This window comes from Macrobrachium rosenbergii, chromosome 8, assembly GCF_040412425.1.
Source record: "Macrobrachium rosenbergii isolate ZJJX-2024 chromosome 8, ASM4041242v1, whole genome shotgun sequence".
Taxonomy (NCBI): Eukaryota; Metazoa; Arthropoda; class Malacostraca; order Decapoda; family Palaemonidae; genus Macrobrachium; species Macrobrachium rosenbergii.
Window position 1 is genome coordinate 41941098 of NC_089748.1, and position 22752 is coordinate 41963849.

Consider the following 22752-nt stretch of genomic DNA (forward strand, 5'->3'; position numbering starts at 1 on the left):
AGTTTAGAAAACAAATAAGATCTAAAGATTAACTTTAAAAATAATGATTTAAAGATTAACTTTCAAAATAATGATTTAAAGACTAATGCTAAAAATAATAATTCACAGATTAACTTTAAAAATAATGATTTAAGACTAACTCTATGGCGTGATATCCTAAAAATATCTTTTTACAAGTTCTACTTTTTTTTATTTTTGTTACTTTGTATTATAAAAGGGAAAGCTACGATTTTCTGACAAATTATTGAAAACTTTAAAAAATAATAATAAAAAGTCTAATGGAAATTAAAAAAATAAAAGAAGTCTCAAGGAAAATACAAAAATAATAAAAGTAGTCTAATGGGAAATAAAAAAAATAATAAAAGAAGTCTAATGGAAAACAGAAATAACAATAACAGAAGTCTAATGGTAAAACAGAAAGAATAATAAAAGTCTATTGGAAAATAAAAAAAAATAATAAAAAGTCTAACGGAAAATAGAAAATAATAAAAGGAATCTAATAATAATAACAGAAGTCTAATGGAAAATAAAAAAATAATAAAATAAGTCTAATGGAAAGTAAAACAAAATAAGTCTGATGAAAATAAAAAAAAAAGAAGTCTAATGGAAAATTAAACACTAATAAAATAAGTCTAATGGAAAATAAAAAAAAAAATAATAAAATGAGTTTAATGGAAAATAAAAAAATAATAAAATAAGTCTACTAGAAAATAAAAAAAAATAATAAAAGAAGACTAATGGAAAATACAAAAATAAAAGAAGTTTAATGGAAAATAAAAAAATTATAAAAGTAGTCTAATGGAAAATAAAAAATAATAAAAGAAGTCGAATGGAAAAAAATTATAAAACTAGTCTAATGGAAAATTAAAACTAACGACCTTTGCTATGAAACCAGAAACGTATAGACAGCTCTAAAAGTAATTTGATTTACCTAACTTTTTTTTGGATCAAGATACAATAGGAAATAAATTATCATATGTGAGAGAAAAAATAAAAACCAGGTGTAATCAGAAAAAAATTACAAAAATGGAGTAAGGAAAAACTTGGCGATCGGATTGGATCGGATTGGATATGGAATTTAGGCCAAAGGCCAAGCACTGGGACCTATGAGGTCATTCTGCCCTGAAACGGAAACTGACAGTAAAAAGGTTTGAAAGGCGTAACAGGAGGAAAACCTCAAAGCAGTTGCACTATGAATCAACTATTAGGAGAGGGTGGAAAGGAAGATGGAAGAAAGAGAATATGAAAGGAGGTACAGTAAAAGGGACGAAAGGGGTTGCAGCCTAAACCCCCCTACAGGGGGAAAAAAGGGGGTTTCAAGGAAAGGGAAAACTTAAAACTAGAACGATTCCTAAGGAGACAGGTTTGTCTTTACCTTCATCATCAGTCAGCGCGGAAGAAAATAGGTAATTACCTCTTAACGACCTTGCTTAACAGCCAATAATAACCTGGGAAAACCAATTAGGGGACTTGGTGATACAGTTTGGAGGGGAAGGGAGAATGGAAAGGAGTGGATGGAAAGAAGATGGAAAGGAGAGGTCAGTCAAACCCTGGGAAAAAATAGGAGGATAGGAATAATAAAGAAAATGATAGTCTCCGGAAAATTGCAAAGAGGATTTTCTTAAGGAACTTGAACGCAGACGAAAATGAATTGAATTGAATATAGAATTTAGGCCAAAAGCCAAGCACTGGGAGCAGTGAGGTCATTCAGCGCTGAAACGGAAACTGACAGTAAAAGTTTGAAAGGTATAACAGGAGGAAAACCTCAACGCAGTTGCAATATCAATTAATTATTAGGAGAAGGTGGAAAGTAAGATGGAAGACAGAGAATATGAAAGGAGGTACAGTAAAAGGAACGAAAGGGGTTGCAGCTAGGGGCCGAAGGCACGCTGCAGAGAACCTTAAGTAATGCCTACAGTGCGCCATGAGGCACTTGACAGTAACTAGTTTCTACATGGAACAAAATGAAAGTGGGATTGTCTTCTAAGACTTGGGTAAATGAAAAATGAAGGATTACCCAAAAAGCTCAGAGAATAAATTACCACAATAATGAGTGACAGGAAATAAAGATAAAGCAAAATTGATGTATTAAGGCAAAACCGACAGAAAGAAGGGAATTATATCTACTTATAAAAAGTCTAAGGAAAATGAATTATCAGAAATTTATGGTAAACTTAGAGATACAAAGAAAATTACATTTACGCCAAATTCCGAAAATATACATCGTTCAAAAGACCCTGAAGGTTTATTATATATATATATATATATATATATATATATATATATATATATATATATATATATATATATATATATATATATATATATATATATATATATAAACATTAAGCTACAAATACTTACTATCCAGTTCGCTCTACCTCTGAAATAATATATGCACATATATACGTAAACCGAAGGCGAATTATAGTTAAAAAGTTTACTTACTATATAAGCATATATTATCTTACTTAAACCATGTGCACACATGTGTTTACACACACACACGTACATCAAGATACCAATTATCACTGGCAACCACGGCAATCATAGCCACCACAATGCAAGCACACCCAAGCTAAAAGTCGGAGGCTCTCGTGGAAATAGGAATAACTGAGTAAGTGCTTCTTAATTCCTGAGGGGCGTAACTTGACCTGCCTATGAACGGAACCCTTCGGAGGAGGAGGAGGAGAACTTGAAGGTATTCGTCGGAGAAGGTCACCTGACCTGTGAAGGAGAGAGAGAGAGGAGAGAGAGAGGAGAGAGAGAGAGAGGAGAGAGAGTCTTGTGTTTAACATACCTCCCTCCTCTTCCCCCTCCCTCCCCTTGTGAAGGGGAGAGAGAGAGAGAGAGAGAGAGAGAGAGAGAGAGAGAGAGAGTCTTGTGTTTAACATACCTTCCTCGCCTCCCTCCTTATGAAGGAGAGAGAGAGAGAGAGAGAGAGGAGAGAGAGAGAGAGAGAGAGAAAGAGAGAGAGAGAGAGAGAGCTTTGTTCTTTCTCACCCCTGGTCCCTAGTCCCTCCTTGAGAGGAGAGAGAGAGAGAGAGAGAGAGAGTGTCTCTGCTTTCACATACCCCCTTCCCCATAAGTCACCTGAAATGCATTGACCTGGGAGAGTTTGAGAGAGAGAGAGAGAGAGAGAGAGAGAGAGAGAGAGAGAGAGAGAGAGAGAGAGAGCTTTTCAGCCAGGTGGGGTATATAAATTTTATCACAGAGGCCGTAAATATAATGCGTAAACATAGACGGGTGGCGGAGAGACTTATTGTATCACTACACGCACAAATAATAATTGTTCTTGGATTAGTTTCTCGGTTTTACAGTCACGACTCCGGTAACAATTTCCCTTCATCACTCAGTGATTTGAATGGAATGGGAATTTACAATTTCGGACACAGGCCAAGCGCTGGGACTTGAGAGGTCATTCAGCGCTGACAGGGAAACTGACAGCATAGAGGTCTGAAAGGTTAACAGGAGGAAAACCTCGCAGCTGCACTATGACTCAATTGTTAGAGAGGGTGGAAAGTCAGATGGAAGAAAGAGAATATGAACGAGGTACAGAAAAGGAATGAGAGGGTTGAGTTAGGGATAAAGGACACTGCAAAGAACCTAAGTCGAAATTACCAGTGCACCACGTGAGGCGCACTGATTACAGTACCCCTATGTGAAATAACATGTATCAATAATAATAACAATAATAATAATAATAATGTGTAATAATAATAATAAGTAATAATAATAACAATATTAATAATTATTATTATTATTATTATTATTATTATTATTATTATTGTTATTATTATTATGTGTATTATTATTATTAATATGTATTATAATAATAATAATAATAATAATAATAGTAATAATAATAATAATAATAATAATAATAGCCGTAATAATAATAATAAGAAGAGAAGAAAAGAATAGAAAGGAAGAAGAAAGAAGAAAGAAGAAAGAAGAAGAAGAAGAAGAAGAAGAAGAAGAAGAAGAAGAAGAAACAATCTCAGACTTTTAAAAATGGGCGAGAACTTAAAATCAATTTATGCATTATTCACAACTCCTTCCAGGCATTAATTACCATCAGCGTTCCCTCTAAAATAAAAAATCATTTCTCCTCTCATAAATCATACTCGCCAGCGAGCCGATAACAATTACCCAGTGACAGAAATCGCTCGGGAAGAATAATATTCAAAACCCGTGCAACTGATTCTGGATATGCAATGTTCAACGGCTGTTGAATGTGTAACGACGAAGAACGCATAAAATGAATGAGGTTGAGTATTTATACTGCAATCACAAACCAAAGTGAATTTTTATCACTCAATAAATGACAAAAGAATTTTAGTTTTCATAGAAAAACTATTGGGCCAGCACATCTGTCTGTCCTGTATTCTATCTGCCACTTTTTCTATCCCGTAATTTTCTGTCACTTTGCTGCCACGTTTCTATCTGCACTTTCCAATCCACACTTTTTTTCTACCCACTTTACTTCTGTCCACACTTTTATCTGCACTTTTTTCTGTCCACACTTTTTCCTGTTTGCACTTTTTCTGTCTACACTTTTTCTGTCTGCACTTTTTTCTCTCTGCACTTTTTTCCAGTCCGCACTTTTTTCTGTCCGCACGTTTTTCTGTCTGCACTTTTTTCTGTCTGCACTTTTTCTGTCTGCACTTTTTCCTGTTTGCACTTTTTCTGTCTACACTTTTTCTGTCTGCACTTTTTCCTGTTTGCACTTTTTCTGTCTACACTTTTTCTGTCTGCACTTTTTTCTGTCTACACTTTTTTCCAGTCTGCACTTTTTTCTGTCCGCACTTTTTCTGTACGCCCTTAGATCTTAAAAACTACTGACGCTAGAGGGCTGAAAATTGGTAAGTTGATCATCCACCCTCCAATCATCAAACATCAAATTACAGCCCTCTAGCCCCAGTAGTTTTTATTTTATTTAAGGTTAAATTTAGCCATAATCGTGCTCCTGACAAAGATGTAGGACAGGCCACCACCGGACCGTGGTTAAAGTTTCACGGGCCGCGGCTAATACAGCATTACACCGAGACCACCGAAAGATAGATCTATTTTCGGTGGCCTGATTAAACGCTGTATAGAAAACTCGACTGCGCTGAAAAAACCTAGGCGCATTTTTTACTTGTTTCACGATGAGGACGATTACATTTAGATTTTTTTCCTCGGACGCTATCTTTGCCTTCATAAAATATGTAAGGCGAAGTAGACTAACAGGGAGATTACTTTAATTTTCTCTGTCAGGTTCAAAATCCTTCCTTTTAAATTATTATTATTATTATTATTATTATTATTATTATTATTATTATGAAGATGACCCTATTCAAATGGAACAAAAGTGAAGTATACCTTAGTTTTACCAGACCACTGAGCTGATTAACAGCTCTCCTAGGGCTGGCCCGAAGGATTAAGCCAACAGGGGCCACTGACTTGAAATTCAAGCTTCCAAAGAATATTAAGGTGTTCACTCGAAAGAAGCAACAAAAGGCAATGGGAAATACAGAAAGAGGAGATCAGGAATTAGAATAACATAAATTTACAAACAAATAAATTAACAATAAAAGCAAAATATTAAAATACAAGTTGAACTGTATTTCTGGGTAGCAATGCATTGCATCTTCGCCTGAACTTCCGCTGAAGTTCCAATTGCACGGCATCCTCTCGAAGGCTGTTGTTGAATTGCATATACAATTTAGGCCAAAGGGTCCAAGCACTGAGACCTATGAGGTCATTCAGCGCCGAAACGGAAATTGACCGTAAAAAGGTTTGAAAGGTGTAACAGGAGGAAAACCGCAAAGCAGTTGCACTATGAATCAATTGTTAGGAGAGGGTTGAGGAAAGTAATATAGAAGAAAGAGAATATGAAAGGATGTAGAGTAAAAGGAACGAAAGGGGTTGCAGCTAGGGGCCTGAGGCACGCCGCAAGTCACCCGGTAGCACCATTTTCTTGACGACCAAATGAATTGAACAAATAGTTACTGACGGATTTTGGTACAACTGGAGGGAATTCAAATTCGTCTTAGTTCTTTGAAAAGAAGACTGACGAGAACCGCTCAAACTAGGCTATCTATTTTTATTGCCGACATTATATATATATATATATATATATATATATATATATATATATATATATATATATATATATATATATATATATATATATATATATATATATACATAATATATATGTGTCTGTGTACGCGCATTTATTTTCCACTGCTTCCCACAAGCCTCTCATACTATCGGTATGAAATGACAAAATACCCAACATTCCTTAATACTGAACTCACATTCACTTTATCAAGGGAATACCTCACACCCGACAGGAATATGCGATACGTCCAACTGCCCCGGCTGGGATTCGAACGTGTGCCTTTCGGGTTTGATACTGAGGTGACAGAGAATTACTCACTGAGATATCAAGAGTTAGATATAGGTCGATTTCGACTCTGTCGTTCATATTCCTGTCGAATTTAGGCTCTGTAATCAAAATCGACATTATACGTATGCATTTATACACAGAATTCATGTATATACGTATGTATTTATATACAGAATTCATGTATACACGTATCTGTTTACAAAGAGAACGTCGTGTTAAAGCATATAGTATATAAACAGCGTAATATATTCGACAATATTCCTATGTCCAGAAAATAAACAATTTTATCTACAATATTCTTGTATCTAGTAAAATTGACAAGTCTTTTCATCTTCAACAACTGAAAATACAAGTATATAAAAAATTCGAGTTTTATTAATTGACAAAAAGCATGTTTTACATCTACTGCATTTACAAGATGCCAAAATACAAGACATTATTCCGCAGATGCTTCTCTCTTCAACAATAAAACTTAAAAAAGTATATATCAATAATTCGATTTTAAAATGGCAGCAAGTGAGTTCTACAATACTGCATTTAAAATATACCTCAATAAATGACATTGTTCCGTAGATACACTGAACTATTGCATTATAGCTTATCTTTAAAACGACAATTCTAATGAATTAATTACACCTAAGGACTTATCAATCATAATTACGTCACAACACCAGATCAATTGCATATCAATACTAAAAGGAATCTTTTTTTTTTTATTTGACAGAATGATGAATTTTTACTCGACAGGAAAAAAAAAATACTGAACACTACAACGAAGTTGGCTGCGCTCTGCTCCAACGCTTATTGGTACAGAAAACAAAAGAAAAAAATAAAACTCCCAAGACTATCCCGATAGGCCTAAGACATACTCGTCTTAGGCCTAACCATTTTTTTTTTTAAATATATCCCTTGTAAGAATTCTTTTCTCCTTAACTGGGAAGTATTAACATCATTACACAGAAATACAGCCACATTACGTTACATTAATAAATAATTCTCTCATTTTCTTTCACAGAAGAGCACTTCGCACTATTCTCTCTCTCTCTCTCTCTCTCTCTCTCTCTCTCTCTCTCTCTCTCTCTCTCTCTCTCTCTCTCTCTCCGCCAACAGCCCACAAATCAGTACTGTATTTATTTCTTTATTCCAGCTTTTTCCCATTAATCCAATATTTATTGGGACCAAACAACCAGTTGCCTGGCAGAGAGAGAGAGAGAGAGAGAGAGAGAGAGAGAGAGAGAGAGAGAGAGAGAGAGAGAGAGGTGGGGGGAGGTTTGTAAAAGAAATTATGTAGGGTTATTGATGTCTAATCCTGGGAGAGAGAGAGAGAGAGAGAGAGAGAGAGAGAGAGAGTTTGTAAAAGAAATTGTATAGGGTTATTGATGTCTAATCCTGAGAGAGAGAGAGAGAGAGAGAGAGAGAGAGAGAAACTGATAATGATATTCAACAGAAAGAAGAGCAGACCCACCAACTTGCTCTAACCAAATTAACACTTTATCTGGCCCTGAGCTAAAATACAGATTATTATTATTATTATTATTATTATTATTATTATTATTATTATTATTATTATTATTTCTGAGGATTACAATTCAGTATCTTTCCTCTTAACTAAAATATCATAAAGAATACCCTTTAGCACAGATTGCAAAGCCGCCATCTTTAAATACCCCCAGCACAAGATTGCAAAGCCGCCATCTTTAAATCCCCCCCTTCCCCAAAAGCACAGCTTATAACGCCGCCATCTTGGAACTCCCACTCTAACAAAAGCCTGTCTCTTTCCCTTTCCAGAACTCTGTTGTGTGCCTGACATCTGGACGGCGGAGGGCGGCGTCGTGAGGGTGTGTACGCCCGTGAAGCAAGAGAGATCCACGCCCACGCCCACTCCGACGTCCGGCACTCCTACTTCCACTCCGGTCTCCACTCCAGCTACGACACCCACTCCACTCATCGCTCATCCAGCCCTCCCCACCATACTCGCACCCATTCAACAAGTGCCACTTGATCTGGTAAAGGCAAACGCTCTGGGGATCAGACGATGATTCTGTTCTGTGGCGTTTACAAACTCACTCTCTCTCTCGCTCCCTCTCTCTCTCTCTCTCTCTCTCTCTCTCTCTCTCTCTCTCTCTCTCTCTCAGTGTGTGTGTGGGGATTAGAGATCGTCATCAATAGTCCTATGCGATTCCTTTTACAAACACCTTCCACTCCCTCTCTCTCTCTCTCTCTCTCTCTCTCTCTCTCTATTTCTCGCTATAATGTGGTTCGCATTCCACAATAAGCTGTAGGTCCCGTTGCTAGGTAACCAATTGGTTCTTAGCCACGTAAAAATAAATCTAATCCCTCGGGCCAGCCCTAGGAGAGTTGTTAATCAGCTCAGTGGTCTGGTTAAACTAAGATATACTTAACTCTCTCTCTCTCTCTCTCTCTCTCTCTCTCTCTCTCTGGATTAGACATCGTCAATAATCCTTTAAGATTTCCTTTGCAAACACCTTTCTCTCTCTCTCTCTCTCTGTGGATTAAGCATCGTCATCAATAGTCCTATGCGATTCCTTTTACAAACACCTTCCCCCCTCTCTCTCTCTCTCTCTCTCTCTCTCTCTCTCTCTCTCTCTCTCTCTCTGGGTTAATTAGACATCATCAATAATCCTTCAAGATTTCTTTTACAAACACCTTCTACTTTCTCTCTCTCTCTCTCTCTCTCTCTCTCTCTCTCTCTCTCTCTCTCTCTCTCTCTCAGGTTTAGATATCAACAATCCTAGACGATTTCTTTTACAACACCCCCACCTCTCTCTCTCTCTCTCTCTCTCTCTCTCTCTCTCTCTCTCTCTCTCTCTCTCTCTCTCTCTCTCTCTCTCTTTCTGCTTTACTTGAAATACTATCACATTTATTCCACTTAATTTTGCTTCTGAAAATTTTATTGTGCAATTGTTTCTTCCATAGACACAACTATAAAATTCTATCTACTGTTTTAGATTTCTCTGAATTGATAAATTACATGTCACGTAATTTATCAAAATGGCCAGGAGGATTTCATGGGCACTGAGTTGACATATTGCTCACCAAATGAACTGGCAAATGACGATAAATTGATTTACTTTATTCTTATCTCTACGGAACCTCGGCGCCACCACAGTTAATAATGTCATGCGGAAAACAGTCGATCCTGCCTTTAAAATGATAGAAAAATAAGAAAAACTAATCTGAGTTGACAAAAACTGCAATGATATTGAAGTTTCAGTGTTAATGGAGTGAATGGGAAACCTCAGTATTAAATCTTACGTGAGCAGACGCAAGTGGGCTAGAAATGCTATCACCAGCACTTCCGAAAAAGTCCAGTATTTCTTACACTGTACTTCGTACTAGAACAAAAGCGAGCCATAGGCTTTTGCCCTTGGAGATTTGCTTATCTGTTTGTAGTTTTAAGTTGTTCTCCTAACTGGCCATCCCACCCTTACAGAGACCTCAAATGTCCTAAAGAATTTTATAATGGGTTTTAGCTTGAGCATAGGTGAAACGGTATAGACCTAGTTGCCATAATATAAGACGCAGGTGACACGGTATAGACCTAGTTGACATAATATAAAGCACAGGTGAAACGTTATAGACCTAGTTGACATAAAATAAAGCACGGATGAAATGCCATAAAGACCTAGTTACCATAATATAAAGCAAAGGTGAAACGTTATAGACCTAGTTGACATCATATAAAGCACAGGCGAAACGGTATAACAGACCTAGTTGCCATAATGTTAAGCACAGGAGAGACGGTATAGACCTAGTTGCCATAATGTTAAGCACAGGAGAGACGGTATAGACCCAGTTGCCATAATGTTAAGCACAGGAGAGACGGTATAGACCTAGTTGCCACAGTATAAAGCACAGGTGAAACGATATAGACCTAGTTGCCATAATATAAAGTACAGGTAAAACGGTACAGACCTAGTTGCCACAAATATAAACCACAGGTGAAAAAGTATAGACCTAGTTGCCATAACGTAAAGCAAGGTGAAACAGTAATGGACCTAGTTGCCATAATATAAACCACAGGTGAAAATGTTACAGACCTAGTTGCCATAATGTAAAGCAAGGTGAAACAGTAATAGACCTACTTGCCATAACATAAGCCACAGGTGAAAAAGTATAGACCTAGTTGCCATAATATAAAGCACAGGCGAAACTGTATAATAGACCTAGTTGCCAAAATACAAAGAAGTGACAAGGAACGCGACAGAACAAAACTCCTCAAGGTCGCAGCGGTACTCAATTTGCACGGCGAATGTTTCAACAAAGTAAATCCGGTTATTACTTCCGTGATGTCCGCCATTACTGTCAAACCTACGTAGCTAGTACGGAGAAGGGTAAATCAAATTCTCAACTTTGCCGGCAGTTGCGTGACTCGAGTCAATTTCCCGTCCAACCCCACCGCAAAAAAAAAAGAAAGAAAAAAAAGAAAGAAAATAAAGGAGCACTGGGTCAACTCTCTCATAATGCAAGAGTTGATTACATGGCCTTTATCGATTGGGCAACGCTTTACCCACTATCTTCGTCCCCTGTAAGCTTTGTGTTTATAAACTGGTCTCACTGGTTCTATTGGTCTTGCGGTTCTATTGGTCTTGCGGTTCTATTGGTCTTGCGGTTCTTTGGTCGCGGTTCATCAAGGGGTTTAGGGATATATAAGGGACAATTTCCTCCATTTGGTACATAGGCCTAATTAGACGAACCACTGATATAAAATTGCAAAGGAAACAGAATTGCAAAGCGGTTCATCAAGGGGTTTAGGGATATATAAAGGACAATTTCCTCCATTTGGTACATAATTAGACGAACCATTGATATAAAATTGCAAAGGAAACAGAATTTCAAAGCGGTTCATAAAGGGGTTTAGGGATATATAAAGGACAATTTCCTCCATTTGGTACATAATTAGACGAACCAATGATATAAAACTGAATAGGAAACAGAATAGGAAACAGAATTTCAAAGCTAACTTCAACTTTTACCACAATTAAAAGTAAAATTTAAAACACATTCAGTTTATACGGAACACAACAGATCAATCTAAGTGAAGCAGTGTTATGTTAACAAATTTACAAAACAAAAAGGGAGAAACCTGTATATACTGGAAGTGGAAACAATACGAACAGGCCATTGGTAACGTTAAATGACGATTTATCATAGAACATTGCTTTCATTTTGCATAATAAATTCGCAATAAGGAAAAGTTTAAAAGCATTTCTTTTGCAATAGGTTATTGTGCTTCGCTTTAGCGAGGTTAAAATATTGGTAAAACTGAAGATTATTACCGCGTCCCCCTGGTTCGGTAACTATCAGTTAACGTGCAAAATTGGCGCCGTGTTTAGTACCAGACCCTTGGGGATGAACGTAAAAGCATAAACAAATGACTGTAAATATCATAAACGCAAACAAAACGTATAAACATACGCAAAGATATCAGCAAAAGGCGGTAAATATTACGGTCGCCGAGTGGTGGGAACCAAGCCGCGGTAGTCGTCTTCAGTTTTAACAAAACATTTTCGCCATTAGGCATAAGTGTGGAAAACCAGGGTTCCCAAACCATAGGCTATTGACCATATCCTCAAGATATGCCCTACAAATACAATAGTTTACCATTGAAATTAAGGATACTCGTTTTCTTTGGATGTCAATTTTTCATATAAAGAAAACGAAATTTCCATTTTCTATTGACTAACGACCATGGGTGACCTTATCGTTCCGAGCACCATTCATTTTTAGGAAACCTAGTGATCTAAAGTTAGTCATATTAGTTGATAATGGTTTGTTATACCTTAAATATTGGATGGTTTTTCTCACAAGTTTGGTTTATTAATGACTAATAATATGTTCGTCGGCATTTATGTATACTATTAGATTTTGTCTAAATGTTAACTGGATGATGCATTCATTTATAATATATATATATATATATATATATATATATATATATATATATATATATATATATATATATATATATATATATATATATATATATATATATATATATATATATATATATATATATATATATATATAGAGAGAGAGAGAGAGAGAGAGAGAGAGAGAGAGAGAGAGAGAGAGAGAGAGAGAGAGAGAGAGAGAGAGAGAGAGAGAGAGAGAGAGAGAGAGACTGCTGTGTGTGTGTGTGTGTTGATAGACAGATGAATCTACCACTTAACTAAACGTAATCTAAATAACATACTAACTGATATCACTAACTGTATTCCCTGTTTACTCAGTACCAAATAGACAGTTTCCTCTCAATCAACAATAACCTAAGCATGTTATGCGAACAAATGAAAGAACTTCGCTCCTTCAGCAGAAATTACATTTTTTCATGGAAACTAAATCAGCGTTTTGTTTGTCTAAACCAACCAACCATTCTTTGTCTCCCTAACCAAACCAATAGGCCTATAACCTTGTGAACACCAACCGATTCATTTAAAGCAACCTATTATTTCATTCTCCCAAAACCTGTCGAAGAAAGTGACTAACATTTGTTCATCCCATCAACAGCACGTCGTCGATTCCTGCGAAAACAACGATGTCGACCCGAACGTAACACTCGACTACGTCCTGAACACGAACGGCACGGCGACCTGTAAGCTGTGCGGAGAGATGCTCCCCTCGAGGAACCACTGGTACAGACACAAATACAAGACCCACGCCACGGCCCTCTTCCGGTGCGACGACTGCGGCGTCGTGTACAAGAGCAAGAAAGGCTACGAAACGCATATGGAAGTCAAACATGCGAAGTAAGATTTTATTAATTAATAATAAAGGTGCTGCACTGGCGCGCCCCTAGCGGTGGCGCTCGCAGTTAGATGTTTGTTGTTTGATGTGAATTTAGCCCCCGACCCCCTTTTTCCTTTTACAGTTTCTGGGCAATACTCCTTGATGTGACCGTCTTATATACTGATGCACAGTCTTTATTATTTGCTAGGGTAACGATGTTAATAATTGTAGTAACCACAGTGACCTCTTGACTGTTGGCACCTTAAATGGCTGCGCAAGAACTTGGTCCCTAGTATGAGATGGTCTACAGCAGATCTTTCTTTCTTGTGTTTCTCTAGTGCTGGAAGATGGAAAACACATAAGAATCCCAGCCATAGATTTAAAAATTGGTAGTGCAGCGACTATTAACCCCAGATGATGTTTTCTTGCGCAGTTGGGATTATGGGACTATTAATACTCATAAACCCCATACTCCCCTAAAGAATATAAATTTCAGTTGCAATAACCAATAAAACCGCATTACTAAGATAATTCATAATTCACTGGTAAGAAGGAATTCTCTCTGATCACCTACAAGTTCACTAACATCCTAGATCAAATCACCTGTCCTACAGGTGACACAGCACTTATGAGATGTTGAAGGCTTATTCAATAACATCCCTGTTGCTAAAACTATCAACATCATTCTGGAAGAGTCTACAGATCAGATGCTGTACCTTAGAATAATCTGTGGAAAGTGCATAAGGAAATGAATTTGCACTACAAAAGCAACATTTGGCAAAGATAAGGGAACTCCTCTCCTGATAAGAGACTGTCAGTGGAATTTCCTCTAAGTCTATCCTAACAAATTTATGGAACTAGTCAAAGAGTCTTTGCTAGGCACCACAAACTACCGTTTGTCTGAAGGACTTTTGTACATTCATCACCATCATGAATGATCCGGAACTTTTAGATCCTGTACCTATTTTTGTTTTAAATGATGCAAACGTATAGGAAACTTATTTCCGAACTTTGGTATATTGTACACCCAGTACCCACCAATGTACAAAGATGACCAAATGTTAAAGGTGAACACAGTGAGGTGTACAATTGTTTGGACTTGCCAGTCTTTATGAAGTGGCTGCCTAGCAGCCAACACACAGCCAGACTTCTCTAAGCTGGTAGTACCTTTCAGCACACTGTGGATACCAGGATCACACTCCGAAAGTGTGCATGTATGGAAAAATGGAGAAATTCCATAGCCCAACCACTGCTGATTAATAGGACCGGTCAGACAAAAATTTTAACCTTCCATAGCAAGTCATCTAGCATGGCTTTCATGAAGAACACTAGAACATTTAGAAGGAAAAACTGCCAGAGCGGCTGTTCCTTGTAACCACTATGACACTGTTTCTCAGAATCTTCAGGCCCTTTAACCTACTGACATCCCACAGTGGGAACGAACTGAGTACCACCATTCTACATCAATTTACAAACTCAGTAATAAAACGTGAAGTCCTCCAAGCCACCTAGGTTGTTCACATTATTACAGCTCTTCATATGAAAGACACCTAGTACAATACCACAAAATGAGAGGTGCCATCAGCCTGAACAGACATGCAAAACTTTCTCACATGAACACCTGAAGTAACAACGCTTACTAATTAACAAAATCATATAAAATGTGCCGCGACTTGACAGGCTTACAATCTCCAAGACTGTCTGAAAATCATAATTCTTCTAGCGCCAGCTGGAAACCGGTAAAAATAGCAAACAGGGAATTGGCGGCAACGAAGTAGGCTGATAGGCCTAGGTGGCAACCTTCAAGTTCCCCCGCGCTTGCATCGGAGGAATGACTCCTCAGTTTCTTCCATCCCAAGAAACTTGTTTCAGGGGTGGCTAGAGGCTGGCCCTACAAGTTAAGACCGCAGGATTGTTAGCTATGAAAATTACAAATTGATTAAAAAATCTGTCATTTGTTCATATGCAGAACAAACCTGGGTCTTATAAAAACAATGAATTACTGCGCAGAAACTCTTGCTGACATGCTTCCCTCTGCCCGAAGCTACCAAGTGGCAAATTGCACAGCATTAATCAGTAAAAATGGAGTGAGCAACTCGCAGAGAAGACAAAAGCCTGAATAAATGTTAACAGTAAGAAGGAAGAGCTATATATCACCGATGAAAATCAATAGATTATTACACCCCTCTGTTTCATTGACCAGGCTTCCAGCCACCCACAAAGTGCATTTCAAATTAACTTAATTTGACGGAGCTCCAAGCACTGTTAGCAATGCAGTGAGTGTCCACTGATAAACTTAACATGCAGTTAAGGTCGGAAGTCCGCCGAAATCCAATACGACAGGGAAACTAACGCACTTTCTGCATTCTCAACTTAGCACTAATGACAGGTGAGTGTCTGGACACTACTGAATTTGACCGCACTCAGGAAAACCTTTTAGTTAATATGTAATAAATTGGATTTACCTGTCTTTTTTAGCTTAAACTTTTATAAATAGAACAGAATGTGGAATTTAGGCCAAAGACCAAGCGCTGGGACCTACGAGGTCAATCAGCACTGAAACGGAAACTGACAGTAAAAAGGTTTTAAAGGAGTAACAGGAGGGGAAACTTCGTAATTGCACTATGAAACAATTGTTAGGAGAGGTTGGGAAGTAAGATGGAAGAAAGAGAATATGAACGGAGGTACAGTAAAAAGGAATGAATGGGGATGCAGCAAAGAACCTTGGGTAATGCCTACAGCGCACCGAGTGAGGTGCACTGATGTCACTAACCCCCTACGGGATGAAACATCCATGTCGAAGATGAAAGTAATGCCGAAACAATGAGTAAATTAAGTATATTAAAAAAAAAAAACGGGGAACAATGCACCACTAAACTATTAATTCTGAAACAGTAAATGTTACTTGTGAAATATGATTAGACAATACAGCTATTTCACCATTACATCGTTTAGGAATAAGGGTAAGCTGTGCTAGAATCATTAACCTATTTATCAGCCTAATCTATTAACTTATTTACTAATCAAAAAGATTAAAGAACAGTCAACCAAAAATTAATCTAAAAACCACTGGTAATCACCTTGTAGTTTTACCAGGCAATTATAGTTTGATGATGCTTTTCCACAAACAAATATTACAGCACTGCTGATATGAATATATATATATATATACATATATATATATATATATATATATATATAATTACTAACAGGACCTCATTAAAACTGGATGGTATCTGATTTGCAGATATGACAATGAGACAGTCAGTCCCTAGAAGCTTAACTTTTCTTGAATAGATATCTCCCTAGATACCATCCGGTTTTAATGAGGTCCTGTTGAAATTGTATTAGTGCACAGAACAATTGTGTAAATGATAAAGTTAAATATATATATATACATATATATATATATATATATATATATATATATATATATATATATATATATATATATATATATATATATCCTTCAGGAATGCTAATCTAGTTTCTGACTTTCATCCTCACTAGTAACCCTACCAAGGGCCCTCTCTTGATTGACCAGCTCTGTTCTTCAGAATCAATTCTGTTTAATTATTAAATATTCTACTGGTGCTTCATTTAAATAACTATTTTAATGTTACTGGCAATCATAATTATGAGAGCTTATGAAACTCCTAGTCTTTCCCATATGTTAAAAAGAACTTTTCCAATGCCCTGATTTTTATTTCATGGGGGCCCAGTTTTCTTCCTGATACAAAGTCAACTTCGCGTTTATTGAATTTCATTACAAGCCCCCTCCCCCTTGCCCCTCCCCCCTAAAAAATCTACCTAAAATCCTAATTTTTTTATTGGTAAACACCCCACCACCATACATCCGAAAGACCAACGGAACCCCACCTAAAAAAAAAAAAAAAAAAAGGTTGCATTCTAACCCTTCTCCGCCCTTCTGCAGGATAAAAATAAGTTCCGGCGAGCGGCCTCGGAAACGAGACTGGGAGGGCGTCAACAGAGCCATGGAGGAAGCCAAAAGACAACAGGAGGAAGCCATGGTGAGCGCCATCATCGCCAGGGTCAAGCTAGAGTGCGCCATGGAGGGGGAGGACTGCTCTAGACGAGGATACCAGAAGCACTAATCCACCAAGACTGAAGAAAGGGTATATAAAAGTCCTCCCTAATGGAACGAACAGAAGGACAGAATCAATTTGTACATATATATAATTCCAGAAACGTGCTAGTAAGGTTACTCGAATCGCCTCCGCCTCCGCGCCGGAGGAGGAGAAAGAAAATATAGAAAATGTATAAATGTGAGTGAGAGATCGCGGGCTGGGACTGTGGACGAACGAGTGGTTTGTTTACTGTAAGAGTCGCCGTTATTCGAGGAGAGAAAAAATGTTCTGCTTGAAAATAAGAATAAGAAACGTTTACAGTGTTGTGCCTGCGATACCCGACCAGAAATCGAAGGGCAGTGAATTCAAATTACGAAAAGTAACCTTAGAAGACAGACTGGCAGAGAGAGAAAGAAAAAAAAATAAGCTTTAATTTAGTGTTACATACTGGGATCTTCATCCCGACCTCTCAATGTTTAAGGATAATATTCGAGACTAGGAATAATACTATTACTATTACTACCTACTGCTACTATTACTACTACTACTACTACTACTACTATTATTAATAATTATAAAAATACTCCTATAGTACCAGACCATTTTACTTTGATAGGAAACCCACTGAAAACATTTTTTCTACTGGAATTCTCTCGTGTTCACTGTGTGAATGACCATCCCTTCTCTTTGCAATAGAAAACGTTCCATACACCGAGTGACGTGTCATCAGACAAAACAGAATGCAAAGCAGGAATCGATCCCTAACTATTAAAAAGACTTCTTTGGGGGTTACGAGAAACAACGAAACTGTGGAAAGAAAATAACGAAAATAGCTGGACGCCGAGTCACTGATCTTGTGGAGAGAACGACGGATAATTGTTACGTCTCAACTCACCTGTTTCAGTGACGCTCCGAGGTGAAAACTGTCTGGAAAAAAACAGTGAAAATGTGATATATATAAGTTACATATAACTTAAGAAGGAAGAAAAAGGCTAGCATTAAAAAAATAAAAAAAGGATAAAGCATGGATGTACATGTAAAAATTATACATAAAAAATTATATATATTCAATATATAAATATTAAGGAAAGCCCCATTTCGACAAACTCTCTCTCTCTCTGTCTCTCTCTTAATCACCGGGGGCGTTCTGTTTGGTCCCCCGGTGACATTTCTAGTACACAAATACAACAAACAGTATTGTTAAGTATCTTGATTCTGTAGACATGATTTTTCTGTAGATATGCGAATTCATACACCTTCCTGATACCTCAAAAAGGAAACCATAGCCATTAGCTGATGACCTTTCTTTGGAGAGGGTTATTGATAATCACAGAATGGAAAGCCTCGTTCAATTGATGAAGAAAAAAAAAACATAGTTCAAGAAAGTTAAAGGTGAATATACATAACATTCATATATACATTTTTAGAGGTAAATGTATCACCGTTGGGCCTGAGTAGAATGAACTTAATATATTTCACATACAAGTTTCTACAACAAAGCTTAAAAGTCTTTGGGGCAAAAAATGAAGTCTTTTCTAGAACAAAACTTGAAAGGGGCTTTTACTAGAGTTAATTTGAAGAGACACACACCACTTCGTATTCAAAATTAATATAGAAAATTTAGCTTTGAATTCTGTTTAAACACCAGCTTCAAGACAATTCAATTAAGACGAATTCTGTACAAGAGTTTCATTAATAATGAAGTTCCTTTACTACTTCAGATAATATCTAGAAACCATAAACAAAAAAGAGGTTACGATTATTTTAATGTCTGCTCAATGGAATCACGCTTTCATTCATGACCTTATTCTAAAAAAAGTATAAATAAAACTGTATATTTAAAGGCGCAGACTGCATAAAAATATCGCATACTTAAAATATTACAAAATCCAGGTTTAACGGTGGTGATTATGTAATGTATATATGAATGTCAAAACTTACACACACACAAACTAAATTATATATATATATACATATATATCAATATATATATATGTATATATAGATATATAAACATATATATAATACATATATATTATATATATATATATATATATATATATATATATATATATATATATATATATATATACCAGAAAAGCTAACTTTATCTAGGACACAATATACAAACAACTAGAAACATCACAAGTCCATTCATCACACAAATGTGTACACACACACACACATACAAACATCACATCACATACACAACATACACACCATCTCCACAAACACGAAGAACCCACAAGTTTTCTCATTTCTCGAAGAAACGGAAAACTAGTGAAAAAAAAAAAACAATGGTAACAAAAAAATTCGCGCAAGATCTAATTAAAAAAAAAAACAACAAAAAAAACAAAGAAAAACAAACATTCTTGGTGCTCCTTTTGTCCAGTATATCATCTCATGAACATTAAAAATACTGAAATTTTTTCCTCGGTAGAGTAGAAAAAATAATAAAAAAAATTTTTTCATCCAATTTAGTGATATTTTTTTTTTTCGTCGCTTGCTGTGAATGTGTGTGTTGAAAAAATAATAATAATAATAATTAATAATAATAATTAATAATAATACAAGAATATTGTGCAATTTCTTCATCTCGATGTGTTTCTTATTGTCATATATATTTAATGAAGAGAGAAGTCATTAATGCATCTTTTTCAAGAGATTCTGTCATAGATGATTAATATATGAATTATACATAAATATATATATATATATATACATATATATATGAATAGCATAAGAAACTGTGCCACATGACTTGAAAGAAAAAAAAAATATATGAGGATTTGTTTTTTCCAAATATTCTCTATAGGTATTTTGTTAAATCTCTTCCCAATTGGAAAAACTACAGTATGTGTTAAGTGCAACCGAAGTGCAGTTTTTTACATATATATATATCAACGAATTTAGCGTCTTGTTTATTTCGTAATGCACGAATCGATACTTTTGCCAATTCCTTTCCCGATGTGTTCACCTGGGTCTATAGCTAGCTAGTTGGTCCAATGACATTTTTGGTGTGAACGTTTATTCTCAGTAAGATTTTTCAGCTATATTTATTATCATCATCTTCTCTCAGACCAATTTTCCTTTCGCTGCCTATTCATTGTTTCCCCCTACTGAAAATATATTTATCAAAACAATAATGTAAATGTTTCCAATGCGCTGACCGCGATCCCCTCTCGTTCCAACATTTCTGAACTGTGAGTCACGATACCTTAAGTCTTTTAAAAGAGAGTCATTCTTCGTCAGTATCCGGTCGTTTCTCAATATACTGAATATATGTGTAATTGAATCCCGAAGATATGGGACGTGATGAATATATATAAATATAGGCAATGCCACGAAGGTTAAGTGACAAACGGAGTGGTGCCAGGCCTTTCGACCTGCTGTCCTTTACTTAGCGGACTGATGGAAATATAAAAAGTTTTACAAAGAAAGCTCGTATAAGTGACAGATGGGGATTATAAAGGAAGATATGTACCTGGATCCAACACAGTTGAAGAATTAACATTTACCATTGTTTTGGTAGGTGTAATTATTCTTCAACTGTGTTGAATTCCAAGTACATCTTTTCCTTTATAATCCCCATCTGTCGTTTATAAGAGCTTTCTTATTAAACATTTTTATATTTCTATCATCTGCTAAGTAAAGGACAGAGAGTCGAAAGGCCTAGCACCCCTCCGCCGTTACTCTTTCCTTCGTGGTATTGCCTTTATATAAAATATATACATATACATAATGCGCATACAACGTATACTCGAGTGCATTTGGGTCCGTATGTGTGAACACAGCGATAAAACTTACGCCATACATGGAATACATGTCTACAATTATACACATACAAAGTGCGCACGCAAAAAAATTGGTTAATTTATAAAGCGCAACGTTCTTCACGCCGTGACTGAAAATTCAGAAGGCTTCGTCACAAAAATTCTTCGTAAAATTCGACAACAGCGATAGAACACAGTATTCAAAAAATATATCGCAAAATTCGACAACAGTGTTCAACAACAACAAAAGATATATAACTTAAAAAAAAAATTTAAAAACCTCGTGACTCCGCTAAAATATTCCGGCCCATTGTCATTTCTCCTATTTAACAGCTTTCTTCGTCTCTCTCTGCCCTGATTTCACACCCCCCTTCCGAACCTGAGAACACAAATAATCAATCACTTGCTTTATATCGGAGATACCAAAGAATTATTGATAACTTTTAAGCGTCGTTTCATTTCATAGGGGTACGAATATTAATATGAATATATAAGTATTTATTAGACATAATATTTTCCATACCTTGTCGTAGGATTTTGTTATTTCTGTCGCAATGTAGAAAGCATCTGTGATAATAGTTCATCGTTGACTTCTTTATTTTTTTTTTTTTTTTTAGGACCTGTCTTCTTCATTTTGGGGCGTCTAAATCATTCTCGGTAGGTTTTTGAATTCCTCGGTGATGTACCGAGCCTACAAATTGGGATGAGAAGTGATTTTCGAAATGCCGTGTTAACAAAAAAAAAAAATTTTGTTGTGGTTAGTCAGTTGCTCAAAAATCTGGTTATGGAGACTTTTTGAAAATTTCAAATCACTGCTGACTAACATTTTTGCATATTTCAATAGTTAAAAATTGATCAAAATTACTTAAATACAACTCGCAAGTGAACACAACCAATCTTGTAGTTGTGAGAAAATTTTAACTCAGACAAAATTTTGCATTCCATTGAAATCTAAACCAAAACTGTTTCAATTCTGACGCCTGTTGCACAGTAACTTGAAAAAAAAACCCTTCAATGAGTTCGGGGTACACGTTCAGTACCTGAGACTAGCTAACGGAAAACGCTGATAATAGGAAACGGGTCTACTTAATGAGAAGCCAAAGAAGAAAAAAAAACAAAACTATAAAAAAGTAGCCAAAGAATGAATACCAAAGATATAGGTTAAGATAGCTGACAGTCATTTATTGTTGCTTTTTTGTTGTTTAATTAGTTCATTAAGGTTGTTAAACGCAGCTCCGTTAACCGTTAATCAACTACACATGATTTCAAACAGGGTCTTTCCCGTGTCAATTATGTGGGTGTTCCGTAGTGTATTAGATTTTATCCGAGCAAAGAGCAAAAGCATGCTTTCCAAGTTACCAGATACAATGATTCTTTCACAGTTACTACTACCGATTCATTCATTCACTGCACACACGTCGTTCTGCCTCTTTACCTCGCCACTTTGTAAGAGAACCTCTTTTGGCATCTTTTGTCAATCCATACTGCAAACATAAACGACAACAGAAAAATATACCAGTGCGCATGGAGGAATTTCTACGAGAAATTCTGCTCAAATTCTCCTTTTTTTTTGCTTCGTTTCCCCACAACCGTCTCAGTTCCCGAAGTCTTTTCGTCTGTTATGATTTGAATTTCCACCCGTTTTAACAATCAAAACCCTGATTTTATACATGTAACGCATATTATTCCAAGGCTGCGTGAATGGTTTTACGTATAAACCTAAAGAGCTTCGTTATGTTACGTT

At 36.3% G+C, this 22752-nt stretch overlaps 1 protein-coding gene across 2 annotated transcripts in view; it reads left to right on the forward strand.

Annotated features, from left to right (window-relative positions):
- LOC136840748 (protein tramtrack, alpha isoform-like) overlaps positions 1–18741 on the forward strand; it is a 234778-nt gene extending 216037 nt beyond the window's left edge. The window contains exons 6-8 of one of the 2 annotated variants that reach the window (XM_067107583.1): positions 8186–8403; positions 12929–13167; positions 17082–17813. In XM_067107583.1, coding sequence (XP_066963684.1) covers positions 8186–8403; positions 12929–13167; positions 17082–17262 — 638 coding nt within the window. In that variant the 3' untranslated portion in view covers positions 17263–17813. Of the gene's footprint in view, positions 1–8185; positions 8404–12928; positions 13168–17081 lie in introns of both variants that reach the window. The other variant, XM_067107587.1, reaches the window with a different exon arrangement.
- The last annotated feature ends 4011 nt before the right edge of the window (positions 18742–22752 follow it).